General features: G+C 39.9%; 1 protein-coding gene across 6 annotated transcripts in view; it reads right to left on the minus strand.

Moving 5' to 3' along the window:
* Positions 1-11,921, minus strand: part of GABRA4 (gamma-aminobutyric acid type A receptor alpha4 subunit) — a 69,473-nt gene extending 57,552 nt beyond the window's left edge. For 2 of the 6 annotated variants that reach the window (XM_027635551.1, XM_027635555.1), the window contains exons 1-3: positions 11,596-11,919; positions 11,367-11,485; positions 2,156-2,223 (exon numbers count right to left, since the gene is read on the minus strand). In XM_027635551.1, coding sequence (XP_027491352.1) covers positions 2,156-2,223; positions 11,367-11,485; positions 11,596-11,678 — 270 coding nt within the window. In that variant the 5' untranslated portion in view covers positions 11,679-11,919. Of the gene's footprint in view, positions 1-2,155; positions 2,224-11,366; positions 11,486-11,595 lie in introns of all 6 variants that reach the window. The other 4 variants (XM_027635553.1, XM_027635552.1, XM_027635554.1 and 1 more) reach the window with 4 other exon arrangements.
* Between the last annotated feature and the right edge of the window lie 5,378 nt (positions 11,922-17,299).

Consider the following 17,299-nt stretch of genomic DNA (forward strand, 5'->3'; position numbering starts at 1 on the left):
ACAAGAAGTGTCAACAGATTTTTAAAGAAAATATATCCATCAATTTGCGGCTGCTGTCTAAATTAAAAATAGCAGGACAAACAATTACTTCCACTTTAAAGTTAGGAAAGAAAACTTAATTTCATCTCATGGAAAGTAAACTTTTAGTTGAAGAAAGCTAAGTAAGTTCTTTGCCATACCCACAAAACATGGATAGTAAATTATATATAGATATGCATACATACACATTTTTTTAAACTATGTAACTATGCCATTAACCCTCAGAAAAGCCATACAGATGCTCCAACAAAAACAAACAACTGCAGAACTGCAGACATGGGCACATCATGAGAAATAATATGTGAATGAATGGATGAAGGAATGCATTTCTCATCTCAGGAAGCAAAAGCATTTCACACAAAAAAACCATCATGTGGCACTGAAAAAGGTAACATGGAAAGCTTTGAGTCCTTTTTAACTCACAGTTGTGATTTTGTTAAGCAAACAATACTTTCTGACTTTGTTTCAAACTCTTCGGTATAATGTTACTATTGAAACAACTTGTCAGGCCATATCTATTTGCATTCACAATGAGGCACATCTACTGGTGTAATGCATTTTAGGATTATATCTGTCTTCTTTACCATGACTGTATCCTTCACTGTGATTTATAGTTAATCCACGAAAAGTGTCTTTTCTAGTGTCATGTCTTGGTGGTGACTTCATAGCTCACAAGTAGTAGTTTCTGTTATTAGCTTCTACGTGACAGATTTTTTAATGTAAGATTTCAACCACTTTCATTACACTGGGTACCAAAGCAACTAAAAAGACATTCTGATCATCCCCTGTACTGAGCCCATATCACACCTCACCATTGCAGTGAATTTTCTGAGTGCAGCCACATTACATTGGGTCACTTATGGATACATCAACTAAAAAGTATTCCAAAAACAACCCCTGGATCCTTCCTGACTAACATAGCCTCCTAACTGAATAGCCTCCTAAACTAATCCCTAATGATGAAAGGGGAAATATTTGCTGTAAAGTCTCCTTTTGCAAGTTCCTTACCTACCTTCAGTCCATGTTATCACTTCTGTCTTCTCCAATATAACTAGTAACTTCCCACATGCCACCATGTCAAATGCTTCAATGAAACCTGAGAGATGCCATGCAGCCCTTACTGTAGTTTTTAGGTACATATTACTAGATTTCCTTAGTATTTCCAGATTCTTGTACCCCTTGTCACACTGATAAGCATCATACTGTACATGACAACCAATGAAGGGGTAAGATGCATTTCAACATCAGACTGCTGTCACAAATGTAGCCCTTGAAAAAATATTTTGCTATTGCATACCTTTCCACATGATAGAAGCAAATCAGGTACACCACAAAGTGAATGACAACACTATATGGGAAGAAAATTACTACTCTGAAACTACCTTTTCCATAAAGAAGTTCAGTTCAGCACACATATGGTTGTGTTACTTCCATAGGATTTCTTGAATAATTTATAAAAAGAGAAACTACTGTATGATTTAAGGGTATACTACTGTATTTTAGAAGTTGATAAGAGTTCTGCTGGATTTGACCTTGAAAGCAAAAGGCATTCAGGCCCAAATAACAGAACATGTAAATGTAACATTTCTCCTCTCTTACTATTTCATGCATGTCACTTGGACATTCAATTTCTGCAGATACCTATGAAAACTCATATCAGTCAAACATTTGCTGAAAGAGATGCTAAAAGGAGTATAAAGACCAGCAAAGGGTATTCGTCTGAAATGAAAATGTCAACAAATATTTGTGATGTCATTATTATTCACCTGAGAATAACACAAGTTGTTTCAGAAATGAAAAGCAATTTCAAAGATATTACACATTTTCCCCACAAGTAGACTGATTTAGACACTCCCTGGAAGGCCTGATTCTGCCTCTACACCACGAAAATCTGTTTTAAATCCTATGAAGTGAATTCCTTAAACCAGCCAAAACCCACTGAAAGTGTGACCAGAATCAGGCCTGATGGATCTAATTATAACTTGTAAATTAAGCTGTTACTAATCTTGCCTAATTTGCATGATTGACAGAACAGTACAGATGAAGCATCCACTCCTACTGCAGTTAATGGTTTCTCAGAGCCAGGAAATGGCATTTTAATTTCAGAAATACATACCATTTCTACATCAGAAACAGGTCCAAAACTGGTGACATATATATCTGTTTTGACTTCAGTAACAGGACCTAATGTATGAAAAGGAAGTGAGCAAGAAAATTTGAATTTTGCAGGTCAACAATTCCCATAAATGATCCTGGCGTGTGAACAGTTACCGCTTTCAGGGTTCTGTGGATGAGCAAGAGCAAAATGCAAACAAAGGTCAATTCAGATAAGTCTAGAATAAGAAGCACTGCTCAATTACCTTTACCACATAAGTAACTCAAAAGCAGCATTTCCATGCAAATCCCCATTCAGCAAACTAACTTTGACCCAGTGACTAAGAAAACTGATGCCAAAAAATTAAAAGGCTCATTGAAAACACCATGCTAATTAACAAAAAGCACTGCATTCCAGAAATCCACTTTCCTAAGGGCATTTATTACTAATATTTGGTCCTACTGGTAATAACTGGACTACAAACATTAGCATGCTATGCACTGGGCAATTTAGTATTGCAGGATCAAGAACTGCATCCATATCCCATGATGTACTTAAGTGCTTTAATACTAACATTCAAAAGAAAAGTTGGATGTCCAAGCATTTTTGAGAGTCTTAACCTATGTCCACATCCTGCTACAAAGCCCATCTTGAAAGAGCTAGTGTTATTTAGGACACTGTTAAAAAGAAGGCACTGACTAGAGGTCTTGCACTCTCACAGCTGTATACGGCAAATCAACCATCAGAGAAAGCAGTTTCACTTTAATTATCATTTCCTTTACTACCTCGAAATTTCAGAGGGGCGTTCACTCGACAGTTCCCCTTAAACCAAAGAACACACACACTAATAACACTGGGATTTAGGTCTGTTCCCAATGTAAAAGGCTAGAAAGCTGCTAATCATTACCAGCTGCTAAGATGATTCTGTGATCAAAGCATTAGCTAACAGTTTAATTCAGGTAATTAACTCCCAGCATAAATTAAAAAATTAAAAAAAAAAAAATCTACTGACGGTCTTACCAAACAGTATCTGTTTGAAAAAACACATATGATCTACAAATTCACAACCAGTTTCTAAACCCTTACAGCTCAAATTTCTAAAGAGGATAAGTGGCTCAAGTCTGTTAATTCAGGTTTTAACATAGTATTTGCAATCTAAAAATGAAAGGAGGAAAGACTCAACAGGGTTAGCAGCAGAAGAATATGACCCTCTTGAAGAGAAAAAAAAAAGTCACTCTTTACAGATGCCACTTTAAATCAAAGGGTAGAAGGAAAAAAACAAATATGCAACGGGAAAACAGGGAAACTATACTTCTTGCACCTAGAATGAGTCCTAAGCTGTGAACAAAAAATAAAATAAAACCATGTAAAATAATTTTACTAAAGAATTTGCAAATTATGTAGAGAAGAACAGCTAAGAATTTTTCAACTAAATGTCAAAAAAAAATGACTGCTGGAAGCTAAGTTTCACAGACATTTTTTCAAGATATAATCTAAAGAAAATTCACTGTACAAGAGTTGGTAGCTCAGTGGTCCCTGGAAAGTAGGATAGTTGGGCATGTCTGTCTCGAAGAGGTTCTAAGAAGCAACTCCCAGGTTACAGATAACACACTTTTGTACCACACCATTTGTTTTGAAGTGGGTTGCTCTCTGGACACGTCAAATGGAAGCTGCTCCCCTTTCTACAAATAAAAAAGTGTTTATTAGGTCAGGGAAATCCATGAGTGTTTGTATCATTCATTTTACTGACAATGCAGTCCAATGACATTTCCTGAATATAATTATTTCTGGAGAGCAGAAGAGCTCCAAGAGATTAGAAGTGAAGACATTCATCTACAGTGTTAGAAAATAGGAGAGAAAATAGAAGAGATTTAACTGCAACTGACCTCCCATAATCACACTACCGCTGTAATTTATCTAGGATTGGTTTAAATATATAAATATTTATTTCACTTGAACTTGAAATATTTCTAAAATCAGTTCCACAGAAATAAAATAAAGTCATTTTTTCACATAGCTTTAATAAGAAAATGCAGGAATTACTCTTTGTTACTCAATAATAAGAGAATGATGAATATTGAGTGCCGTTCCTGCAAGAATCCCTTTCAGGAACTGAGTGCAATATTCAGTATTCTTTTACTATTGAGTAACAGAGACTAGTCCCTGAATTCCTTTCAGGAACTGCTTTACTTGTTAGTTCTAAGAAACTAAATAGGAATAGACCTTAAACAAACCCCAGACCTTTAACTGCTTTTCTTCTGATGGTATATTCTTTTCTTTAGCTCATAGAACACTGTAATTTTCTAGCCATACCAACTTGAGCACAGGGACAGATTTTTCCCAGAGGCACAAGCTGCTTCTCCTCAGACATTGATTTCTTCTGTTTCATTAAATGATTACAGCTTCTCAGGAATAAGTGTTTGGAGCCTTTTTGCAGATTTGTTTTTTGGAGTTTCTCAGAAAGAAGGAGAAAGTTAAGACCAAGAAGCTAACCTCCAAATCTTCAAGCCTATGCCTTAATGCTATTAGAAATACTATAGCAGCAGCACAGGACAAACCATGCTTGAGTTCACTCTTCAGTAACTGTTATTCTGTTCTCAAATATTTATTATTATGACCCATGAGAAAGAAGGAATCAGGAACTCTCAGACAACAACGAGGCCACAAAATAATGTTTACTTTTGGTTGCTTGCCCAACATGATGGCAGAAGAGTGACAAAACAAATGTTAAAATCACATTATAGTCCACTAGAAAATGGTAGATGAATGAGTATCGAGAAATATTTTAGGCATCCTAACAGTTATCCAGCTAGTACTGACATACAAATCCTTGCTTTAGAGCCAAAACCTTTGCCAAACATTTAAATGTCTGGTAGGAGCAAATACAGCAGCAAGAGACAGTGAAGCTGATTATCTCCCTAATGCTTTCTCTCCAATTGCAGCCCTTTCATGCTCCACATCTTCCACCTACATTGGCCTTAACAGTAATAAAATGACAAATCTTGGATTTTTTAGCATGTCCCAGCACTTAATGCCAACCCAGGAGTATCTATGGCGACACCAAGAACTATCTCTTATTCTTCTTCTTCTAGAAGAAAACGTAACTCCAGTTGGTAACAATAGTGGGGGTATAAATAGTGAGTCACTATTATTAATAGTGGGAATTCCTGTCAACGAGGAGGTGATCTGTAGTCACCTAACCTACTTTTACTGGTGATTTAAACAGTCCTCCAAAATAAACGTGTTGCACCACTAAATCAACTCAGGTTCTGCAAGCAGAAGATCCTATTAGAATCCCTAACACCCTATTACTGGCAATAAAATGCAGTGAGTTGTAAGAAGGCCAATTAACTTTGAATGTGACCATTTGGGCTTATCCCTCAATGGATGTTAAGTATCTATCCACCATAAATCTTTAGGGATGCTGAAGAACTATTTATAACATACCGTTGTGTATTTTTATGTCAATGAAATAGGAGGAGAGTCCTACACACTGCAGTGGGAACAGTTAAGTCTGAATCACTGCTTGCAAGATAATACACTTTAAAGAAGCTCAAGCAGGATTAAAAGCAACCCCTGCAAAAAGCCAGAATAGTTCAGTGGTATAGATGTTACATGTGGGCTGAAGAAGCGATGCCGGGCCCTAGCCCTGTGAAGATGAACATAAGACAGCTCTCCCATGCATTTTATGTCAACATATGGGTTGAACTGCAGCACAGCTCCCAGAGAAAGACTCTGGGCTCCATTAGTGCCGTGTCTCCATAGGCAACTGTCACTGCAGAGATCTCCACTGTATGTAAACAGTCAAATCCTGCACAGGCTTTCTGTGTATAGCAAATTTTGCCATCAAAAATCACACAACTAAATGGGAACATTAACAAACAAGTCTGTACAAAGGTTTCAGCATACAAAGTACAATTTAAATGGTAAGTGCAGTTAATGCTGCTATTATGAGATCAGTCCCAGGATACATAAACCACATAAAATTGTATTACATCAGTTCCTACAGCTACATTAAAAAAAAAGTAGTTGCTACAGATTTTTTTTAAATATAACTACATGTGAAAGATTTGGTGCTTTCTCTTTCCAAATTCTTGCTGCCTGAATAGGGTTGACATTTTTTAAATGAAGTGAAAAAAAAAAAAAAGAAAAGAAAAAGCCATCATATGAAGCATGTTCTCTTGTTTCATTTTATCAGAGAACAGCTGAGGACACCTGCTATAAGTATGAATTCTATTCAGAAGCCAGAACAAGTAGGTAGGGCATTTTTAAAAAATTAAAGTAGAATTCAAAAACCTGGGCTACATTCTCTACCAAAAGACAACACAAAAAACACGGGAGCACACAATAACCCTTGTCTCTATGTATGTTTATCCATCAGCATGTCTGAACCTGAAAAGGGGAAAAAATACCTCCAGAAATTAGGAGATTACTGGGGTTTTGCCTGTTTATCAGCAGGTCATCTCTGCTGAGACAGCCAATAAGCTTGATACTGGTGCCAGTTTTCATGATGTGTACACCTGTCTACTAAGAACTGGACTATGAATATCAGCTAATTTTATACAGATCACTGAACAACAGACAGATGGTAATGACTTCAAGGATTACTAACCTGGGCCAAATTCAAATCCATCACCTACAGGTATCTAACACCATATCCTGTTAAGCTTTGAGTCATCTACTCTCACCAGCTGAGGAAGACTGGACAATTGCCTGAAAAAAAAAAATTACCAGCTTCACTTTACAATGCTCACTTCAAGTCCATTTGCAATCTAAAAAATAAAAATAAATTACAGTATCTATTATGCTGAGCAATGGAACCTTGAAGGAACACATGAGTTCCTAGTAAGGGCAGATAATCATGTAGATATTTTTATTTTCTCTAAAACCAGAAAATTGTCTTTGCTCTTCAAGTGTATTCTGTGTTTATTTTCTGACTAAAGTCCTGCATTGACAGGAAATGAAACTCTTCAGAAATGCTGTTCATCAGCTGAACATCACACAGCCTAGACAGGGCTGAGAAGCCCTCTCCTACCCTTCCTATGGGAGACAATAGCCAATATATTTAATTCCACCAAGTACTCAGGTGCATTTTCACAGGTATGAGATCATGAGAAAGAATATGAAAAGAGAAAGAAAATAAAAAGGGAAACGAATGCACACAGTCCTGTTCCTTCTACTCATGAGTCAGTGTATGTGGCAGTTTTCAAAGAGAAAGCCACAGAGCTAACACCATTTCAGGAGCTGATAGTGAGACTCAAAGCTCATGCCAGACTCTACCTCACACAACCAAACAGAACTCAGGAAGGGAAAGGGCTTCAGCTTTCACTGACTGATGGGCAACCACACCACAATGAGCCAGTAACACACTGTGGACAACACCAGCAGCTTGTGGTTACCAGGTTTCACAGTCAATCTAAGACCCTTGGGCAGGAGGCAAGTCACACATCACCATCTTTCTTTGGTCTGGCCACACACTTGGCCATTAAAGGCAAGACATCAGAGATGAGATGTTCTCTAAAAGGCACAATTCATTAAAATGAGCAGATACATGGCAGCATGCAGTGATGCTGCCTCTCTCTTTTCCTTCCTACTTCCCTAAATCCTGGCTTAAGTGTGATGAGATACTGTACCATGAAAGTTTCAAAGACACTATTACATTTTTTAAAGTTACAATCCAATACAGGTTTGAATGGGCTCTTGCAGGCTCTTGCTTATGTCAAGAGTTGCTCAGGTACAGTCTGAAACCAGGCATGAGTTTAAAATGGCAAATCAGACTCAGGCCTTTTACTTCAAGTGAATAACGCTCCTTTCATAGACTTTGGAATTCTACTATCACTTTGAAACTAATCACCAGAAAGGTAGCAAGGTGATTTTCAGAGCAAATCTAACTTTTTTTTTAACTTTCTATAGTTTTCCTCCATGTCATACACAAAATTTTTAAAAGCAGATGAAAACTGGAGACAGGGTTTAACTGGAAATGCTTTTACTTCAAACTTTTACAGCTGAATCAAAATAGTACTCTGCTAGTACTCTTGAAGTTTTCCAGTAGATAATGCTTTTAATTCAGGACACCACAAGCGGCTTCTGTAAAATCCCTGTTTTTATAGAGTGGTTTTGACCAGGAGACCCACTTAGACTACAAATTGAACGCTGAAATTCCAGATAATGATATAACCAAGCATGCAGGTCAGGGAATGAACTGACTTCATTTCCATCACACTATTTTCAAACAGTCAACAGTATTACTTTATTCATTAGTCCCTAAATACCTTACCTCTACTAAAATTCAAAACTCTTATGCATTTAAAGTCTTCCTGACAGCAGCTGCAAGTTTTTTTTCTTTCCTACACAAAACTGCCTATTCTGCTTTGTTTCATTAAATTTTTAGGTGACATTTCTTTGCTTCTGTCTTGTGTCTTTAGATTCCCTCCCTCCCCAACTTAATGGGAACTTTCACTTAAATGATGTTTAATAAGCTTTTTCATAAACTCTTAGTGTCTATTACATAAGCACTGTGAGGTTTGGTAGTAAATGACAACAACTTTTTAGGTTTATGACATTCATAAAGTGAATTTTTAATGAAAGGTGTTAATTCAATGACATGGGGAACTTCATTCTTATATTAATCCCCAACATACACCATGCTCCCATATAAGCACCACCAAGACAAGCTTCCATATACTCCACTGAGATTCCCCACTCTTCTGGGAGACAACTTCCACATTTGTAAGCATGCTCAAGAAATTTAACTTCTCCTCCATAACTACCATGGAGAATTTTGATCCAGTTTTTGGAAATCTCCAAAATCAAACATATTCTACTTCGCTCGGCAGGCGAAGAATCTTAATGCATTGTTATTTGTGATAACTCTGGAATATACCAGCAAAATTCAGAATATGGCTACCTCCCCAAGTATGATTTTAAAGATAATTTGCACCAGAATTAGAAATATTTTCATGAATTTGAAGTTTAAAATCAGCATCAGTCAGACCTCTGTGACGCCTTTCGTTCTTAAAATAAAATCTCCGTTTCATTTAAGGCCATGTGAAAACTAGACAGTAAATCAGCTTTGAGAAGAAAACAAATGTTAGTATTCTTCTGTTCATCAAAAAGTGATGTAGCTTTATCATTACCAAAACACACTATACTTTCCATCTCTAAATATTCCCATCCCCTATGACATTTTGTTTGCTACCTATGCTATAAACTAGTGTGTGACCACTTTTAAGATATAAATCCCATTTGTCATAAAGATTTATCAGCATAAAAACCCCAAAATATAGGGAAAACTTGATTTTGATATTCTATATTTCAATAACTAATCCATAGTTATTACTCTGAGTAATGTCAAAAAGTAGAATCTGATCAATTGCAGAAATTTCTTTCTTTCCTTGGTTTTGTTGGGTGTTTTTTCACAAGTTGTTCCTCAAATCAGGTGAAGATAATTTTCACTGTAAGAAGCTAGGGAGGCAAGCATCATTTTCAAAACCAAAGTATTTTTCACCCATGTTTTACTTAAAAGTTCAAAACTCAAAGATGAGTTTTTTAAACCATAAAAATGGTTATAAAGAAGGAAGAAGAAAGAAGTAGTACAATATCCATTTTCTGAAATATTCACTCAGAAGTGTTTTCCCTAGGCTGAAATCTGAGAGTGTTTTTCCTCCCTCTCTCATTTATTTTAATACTGCCAATGTGAAAGCTCAAGAAGATACAACGAACTTTTTCTCCTTGATTGTGTTTTGCTGAAAGTCTCCAACGCTTACAGGGGAAGAAGTTCTACTCTTGCAAAATATTCTGCAAAGGACAACTGTATTAAAATGAAAATCAACGTATATTACATATTTAGTAGTTGTTTAATTTTGGAAATCTGATAATGCTCATAAAGCATCTTTGCTAGATGACTAATTAGTTGGCATTCAACCTAAAATGATGCCAAACATAGCACATCTCTTGTACACGTGCAGAAGTGTCTGTAACCTCTCTGCAAAGACTAAACTGCAAAAGGCTATCAGGTCCCAATGATTCCTCTGGGTGTTAACAAATTTAGCTTCCTTCTCACTTAATGTGTAAGCTAACTTCAGAAGGCCTCGTTTATTCAATACACTCAAAATAATAAAAGAGTGATCAACGGTGCCAGGTGTTGTCCTTTAACAACCACGATCATGCATGTGAGCACTCTATATGGCATGTGGGGAATGTGTTGGTATACATGTCAGTGTAGATGGATCACGTGTATGAAGAAGGTACTTTCAGAGGAGGAAGAAAGTATTTCGCAACACAAACCTACGCAAGGATCTCATTCAATCTTGCATAGGAAGCAGCCTATATACCCTTGTTATAGATTTGTGCATTATAAGAAGGGCTGTAGCATTTCATTATAAACCTTTTTTTTCCTACTTTTAAATTTACATTTTTAATATCTTCATTTCAGATTACAAAATATTTTTTTTATTTTGCCCGGATTTTAATGATTTTTGGTTCCAAGTCCCTACACAGAAACATTAAAATCAATAAAGAACAGCAAGTCTGGCTGCCTCTTCAGCATCACAAAACTGCATCTTAACAGTCTGGGGTATCAGAGGCCCCAAACGCCCACATGCAGAGCATAGGTGAAGGCAAATTTGAAACTCCTCCACATCTAATTCCTATACAGCAATTAAGTCTACTACTTCTAAACCAAAGCTGGAATTTCAGCAACTGTGGTAAAAAACTGGTGTGCTCAGGCACCTGAGCTCTGTTTTTCCCTAACTACTGGAACAGAACCCATCAAAGACCCAACCTCTTAAGCTGGTTAAAAGTACACTTGTTTCTATTAGGACCCGACCGCGGCATTTACGGGTCAAAAACTGTCAAGAAGAAGAAGAATCTGGATGTTAGACAGGACCCTCCATCCCCATGAAAGCCAACGCACACTGCCTTCAGGGTTTATTTTTCCTCCAGCGCAGCAGCCCGAGCCCGGGATGTGGGCAGAGCAGCGAAGCGGGGGATGAGCCCGGGACCGCCCCAGCGGGGCCCCCACAGCCGGGACTGCGCAGCACCCCCGGCGCTTTCGGGGCCAGGAGCTGCTTCGCTGTCGGCCCTTCCCGGAGAGCTCAAACCCCGAGGCGGGCAGTGGGGACACACCTCCACGTTTTCGGTCAGTAACGGGTCGGACAAGCGGTGACCGCTGCGTCCCCCGCCCCTGCCCAGCGACCCCCTGCCCGCCGCCGTCACCGCGCCGCCAGCGTACCCCCGAATCCCGGTCGCAGCCGGTTGTCATAGCCATCCAGGAGGCTGTTCAGGATACTGGTGAAATTCTCCGGCCACAATTTCTCCTCTTTTTTGCTCTGCCCGGGCGGCCCGGTGAGACTGCGAGGCAAAGAGGGAGCGGGTGAGCGGAGCCGCCGGGAGCCCGCGGGGGGCAGCGGCACCGGGACCGGCCGCCCGGGGCCCCCCGGCGCCGCCGCCGGGGTACTCACCACGTCGCCAGGCACAGGCAGTGCAGGAGGGCGATGGAGAGACCCGAGGACATGGCGATGGCTGGCTCCTTGGCAGAAACCATCTTTGCATGCCATACTTCACGCCTGGGCACGTTAAGCGCCTCGTCCGGGGCGGGGAGTGGGGCGCGGGGCCCGGCGGGGGAGCGGCGGCCCCCGGCGGTCCCACATGCGCGGCGCCCCGGTTGCCAGGCGCCCGGCACGGGCGGAGGAGAGGCGAGCGACTTTCCCCGCACCGTTAACTCTCTCGGGGCAACAGGCGCCGCTCCCGCCGCGCCCACTCCCGCCCCGCCCGCGGCCCCGCGCTCCGCCCCGCGCTCCCCTCCCGGCCGGGGCCCGCAGCCCGCCCGCTGCCGTGCGGGGCGGAGGTGGGGGACGGGGCGCGGAGGGGAAGGTGGATGGGGGCGTCGCGGGGGTGATCGCGGTGGCGAAAGTCTTCGTTCGTCCCGATCGCCTCTGCTCCCGGAGGGGGGAACAAAACTGAGAGCGGGGGCGGGAGGGGGTGATTAATTCCCCGGCGAGGGGGATGTAGGAGCAGGTGGGAGAGGAGCCGGGGAAAAGGAGAACAGGAGGGGAAAAGGAGCTCTGACTTCAAGGTTAAAACAGAGCACACCTTTGCAAACCAAATGGGAGTGAGTGGGTTATCCCAGGTTTCTAAAAGCAAAAAATTCCAGAATAAGTGAATGTTTTTATATTACATCTGGGGTTTTTTTTTTCTTTTTTTCTTTTCTTATCATTCCTATAATTAGGAAACAAGATTTGGTGACCCAAAAAATTTCCATTATGCAAGGTCTAAGGGATTCTGCAAGAATTACAGTAAAATCCACTCACAAGTGTTGGTAGTCTGTCACAGGCTATTGAGATGGTTGGGTGGAGTGGGGAAGAAAGGGGGAAAGGAGGAAAATGGGGGATGTTCTCCACACAATAGGTATTGGCAATAAAAAACTTGTTTTTCTGATCAAGTGTGCTGCAGAGACAATTATTTAGGTTTGGAAATCAGTGTCCGTGTCAATTTTAATGAGGATGGTGAAGTTCATCGTGCAGGGGCATATTAGGGCAGGTATTGTAATTGACTCAAAAACTACAGTACTGACATAAAAAGGTTTTATTCATTACTTACTACAGTATCTTCCAGCACTGAAATGCCTGACTATCTTCAAAACTACTGTACACTTGAAATCTTCTTGATTGTACTTCAGAGCTTGTTCCAGCTAGGGTGCCCTTTGCTGATTCGTTTGAAAAAACAATTAAAGCTGTGCTTGAAATCCATTTAGCTTGCTGACGCTGTTTATCTTTCAAAAAACTCTGTCTAGGCAGTCAGTTCTGCTTCCAATTTTAAAAGCCCTATTTAGGCCTCTGCAGATTACTAGTCTGCTTCCTGAGATTCTGACAGTATCCTCATCTCCTCACTGCCTTACAGGATCCTGTTCTGACTGCCTTACTGGCATGACAAATGCTCTGCTAAAACCTCACAGAGTGGGGCAGACTGGCTATGGACAACATGCACATTCTGTGCAGTATTTACAAGCCTGGACAACGCAGACGGTAGGATGTCACACCAAGGTCACTTCAGCTCCTGTAATGAGGCTCTGGGAGCAACCTAACTCCACATACAGGTGAAAACCAGCATGACAGCCAGAGTCCACTGCCCTGGCTTCATTAGCAAACTGGTCAGGAACAACAGAAGGATGGATGCGCAGCTCTTCAGGAGTCTGATTTCACTGGAGTCAGATAAATTTGTCTGGGTTAATCAGCCACTTTTGATTTTCTATAAAGTGTTGTGACTTGTTTTCCTGGTCCATGTTTGCTCTAGCATGGCCTATGCCAAGAGGATACTTAGAACTGGCCTCCAGGAAAGAGAGTCTCTAGTTTTCTCCTTCGCAACAAAAAGTAATCCCTTGTTCCAGAATACTGGAAGCATTTCTAAGTGAGGTTATCTCATCTAGAGACATCTCAGTAAAATTTTGCTGACAGAAGCCAAACTCAAAAATTAAAGCGAGGGTAATAGATGGTAGTGGAGAACTGGGCAGAATCCTGGTAGCTAGTCACAGACACAGAGCAAAACATGGCTCTAAAACACTGTCACTTCTAGCAGCTGCTGAGGAAGAAAGCAAATAAGACCCTGGCAGTGCTGCAGGCCCCCTTGTGTTTAGACTGTTTTATTACCTTCCGCATATGTATAGACACCTGTGCAAACTGAAATGGAAAAGTCAAGTGGTATTCACTAGTAATGATCTCACCACATGAATGTCACAAGAAATGCTATCACACAACCCCCTCTCAAATCCATACCTGGAATCAGTAGCTCTGCTACAGGCAGAAATCAAAGAAACTCACTCCATTACCCCCTTTCATCAAATCTAGGAGCTGAGCTGGTCTTTGAATGATTTCTAAATTCTTTAGAACAAAGAATGATATTATTAATACCTTTTACCTCTTCAGTACAGATACTTCAGTAAAGTAACCAAAGTAACATAAAGGTAACATCAGGTTACAAGATTTGTGGACATGCCATGCCAGGGCAAGAAGTACTCAAGGCTTTTAAGAAGATGTTCATGTTGCTTTTTCTAAGAAAATGTAAACATAGCGCCCTTTTGTCACACCCAGCCTGCCTCAGGTTGCATTGGTGTAGGATCCAGGTGCCATATTAGTCCCTACAAGTGCTAAAACTAAATAAAAAATCACTTTCTCTAAATCTAGATAATTAATTCTAACACTTCTCAAATTTATCAGTGGTTAACATCTCCCTTAAATCCAGCAATAACTATCAAGAACTCCATAAGACTTATACTAAAACCAGAGATCGTTGTCCTTGGTATCTGAAAAACTGTGTCGTTTGTAGATTGCTGAAGCTTTTACAAAACTAGGCTTGAAGGAAAGATAAACCAGTTAAAAAGAACAGGAAACAGTCTTGTAAGCCAGATATATCACCTCTGAATATTTGTTTATTACTTCTGATATATACATTGCTCTGGTTAATTTCAATATATTTTGAATTATAACTTGAGAGCTGTTCTAGATTATTTATTTTTTTTTACAATGTATTTGTAGCATAGACACACAAACTCCCGAGGTGCTTGTCTCCAGCAGATGTGTGCGGATTTGGAAAATACTGCTTCAAATGGTCTTTGATCTCTTCACGGAATATCTGGGTTATACCATCTCTCTAAAAGAACTTGGTGACTCCAAGAAGGATATAGTGGTCACAGGCTGGATTGATGGTCCCTGAAAGTGTTTGCTGAATTCAGCATTTTCCCAGCTTCTCCAGCTTTTACCACAATTATTCCAAGATTTCTCTGAAGAAATCTCACCCATCGGGGACTATTGTAAGAAGAGGACTATTTTTGCCAGGCTCCATATGCTCAGAAAGCACTTGAATTTCTTAAATAGATTTTTTTTTTTTTTTTACTGTCCCTATGCTGATGTATCCTACTAATGATTTTTGATGAAACAGACAATCTGGCTAAGCCTCAAAAGCAGTTTTATCCAAAGTTATGGATCTTCAAGTATAGCTTAATCATTTTTTATTTGTCACAACACACAGAGAAGCAGAAATTTTTTAATCACTATTCCCATTTCTACTTTACCATCAGATTAAGTGGAAATAGAAAGGAAGTTTGTTCTTTTCTTGTGGAAGATATTATCTAACCTTTCCAGGTTTGGGTTTTTTTCATTTGGATTTTTTTTCCCTTTTGTAAACTATAGGCTCTATCAACACTACAGGTTATATAGGTAAATTATAGGTTACATTCTTTTCCCCAGCAGATTTCATTATTCAGCTGATTTTGATATGATTTAGTTCTGGCATCAAATCTCTAAAGATTTGAAAGCCTATATGAAAAAGACTGTGAAAATTTTTAATGCCCAGCTATATGTTGCATATTTAAAAGCCTCTAAGTTTTAGAAAAGAGGAGATAGAAGTGGGATCACTGCCAAGCGTCTCAATGTTTCTTTACCTGAATAGCTAAGTCATTGATTTCTTGGATTTTTTACAGTTTCTACCCATATCAATAGAATTTCTTACGGTCTTGATCAAGCAACTTGTCTTCCCATACATCCTTTTTTAAAATCAGGGGTTTAAGTTTCCATTCTTTGGAAAATGCATACCCCAATCCCATTTTTGGTAGATGACCAAGAAAAGGTATGGATACCTTTCCTGTACAGCTAACTAAGGGTCTTTCACTCGCCTCCACTCCTGCATCCCCACTGATTAAAGAGATCATGGAAATCTACAAAAAAAACACCTGTCCTTGGGTTTATCAAGACTTTGATCTGGAGTTCAGGGTAGCCCTGTACTACCTGTTCAGGGAAGAGTTTTCCATCAGTGGGGATACCAGGACACTGTGGACCTTGATTGCACCTCTAAAAATGTGCTTATGTTTAAGGAGTGTGGATTTTGGGCATATCAATTGCAACTTCAGTTCTGCTCTGGGAACAGTAAGACAGATGCTTAAGCTCTTTCTGGCTCTTCTTCCAGGCCAGGTTTCCCCTTCTGCTGTAGTTATAGTAGTTTTGTTTCCAGATTCTTACTTCAGTATCTTATTGTAAAGTTTTCACCTACGTACTTCCTTCTCTCAAGAACTTAGTGTCGATAGATAAGACCAAGTAGGAACTGGACACAATAAAGTACTATTATTTCTGTTTTGCTGGGAACAGAGATGTAAAAAACTTAAGTGGCAATGCAACACCACGTATGAAATGGAACTGCTTCCCATATAAAAAATTTGCAGCAGAACAGGAACTTAATTCCAATCTACTGTGACCCAGGTCAGTTCTGCAATCATCACCTGATCTGTCTTTTCAAAGCACAGCATAAGCTCTGTGTAAAACTGAATCTTCAGCTGGCCCAGCTTTGCTTCACTTCCATGGCCAGAACTCCTACGAAACTGCAGAAACTGATGCTGACATGCATTTAGCCGTGTATTTTTTCCTCTGACATATGGTATTTACAAGAATGTTCTACAGAACCATGGTTATTTTAACACACATGTCCTTGATTGCTTGGAATAAGACTAGAAAATCCTTTGAGTACCAAATATACATATATATATATATATATACACACAGACACATGTATATATTGCTATTACTGATTGCAAGAGGATTTATGTGGATTCTAGTGATTGACACATGGATCTTTAAGGAGGTAAACTGTGAGCTTCATATATAAGACCTTTACACTGCAATGGAAATGTGTTTGTGGAAGCACTCACTGCAGGAACTGCAATGTGGGGAAAAAAAGTGTTGTCAACAAGAAAGCACTAGAGGATTCATATGCCTCCATCTCTTCTTTCTCATCTGACCCTAACACTTCCCCAGCACACACACTCATATCACTGACCCATGCCCATCTACAGCAGGAGCCCAGAGATGCAGGGGCCATCAGGTCAAGTCACAGTCACATCCGCAGTGACAAAGTGGGGAATCAAGCAGGTCTCCTGACTTCTGTCTCTAAAATGGCCATCCCCAGAAAAATAAGATAAGAAGACCTCTTCATGCAGGGAGGAAATACAGATTTTTCTAAAAGCAGTACAAGGCTGTCTTTGTTTCATTGAGGCGAAGGCAGCCAAGGTTATGGGGGGGAATCTGGGAAGCCACTGCCCTGTACACTGCCTTCCCCTGTCAGGGCTGCCACATGTATTGCAAAATGTGTCAAAAATTTTGGTTGCCCCGAGCAACAGTTGCA

The sequence above is a fragment of the Corapipo altera genome, unplaced genomic scaffold, assembly GCF_003945725.1.
Source record: "Corapipo altera isolate COAL_440 unplaced genomic scaffold, ASM394572v1 22b, whole genome shotgun sequence".
Classification (NCBI taxonomy): domain Eukaryota; kingdom Metazoa; phylum Chordata; class Aves; order Passeriformes; family Pipridae; genus Corapipo; species Corapipo altera.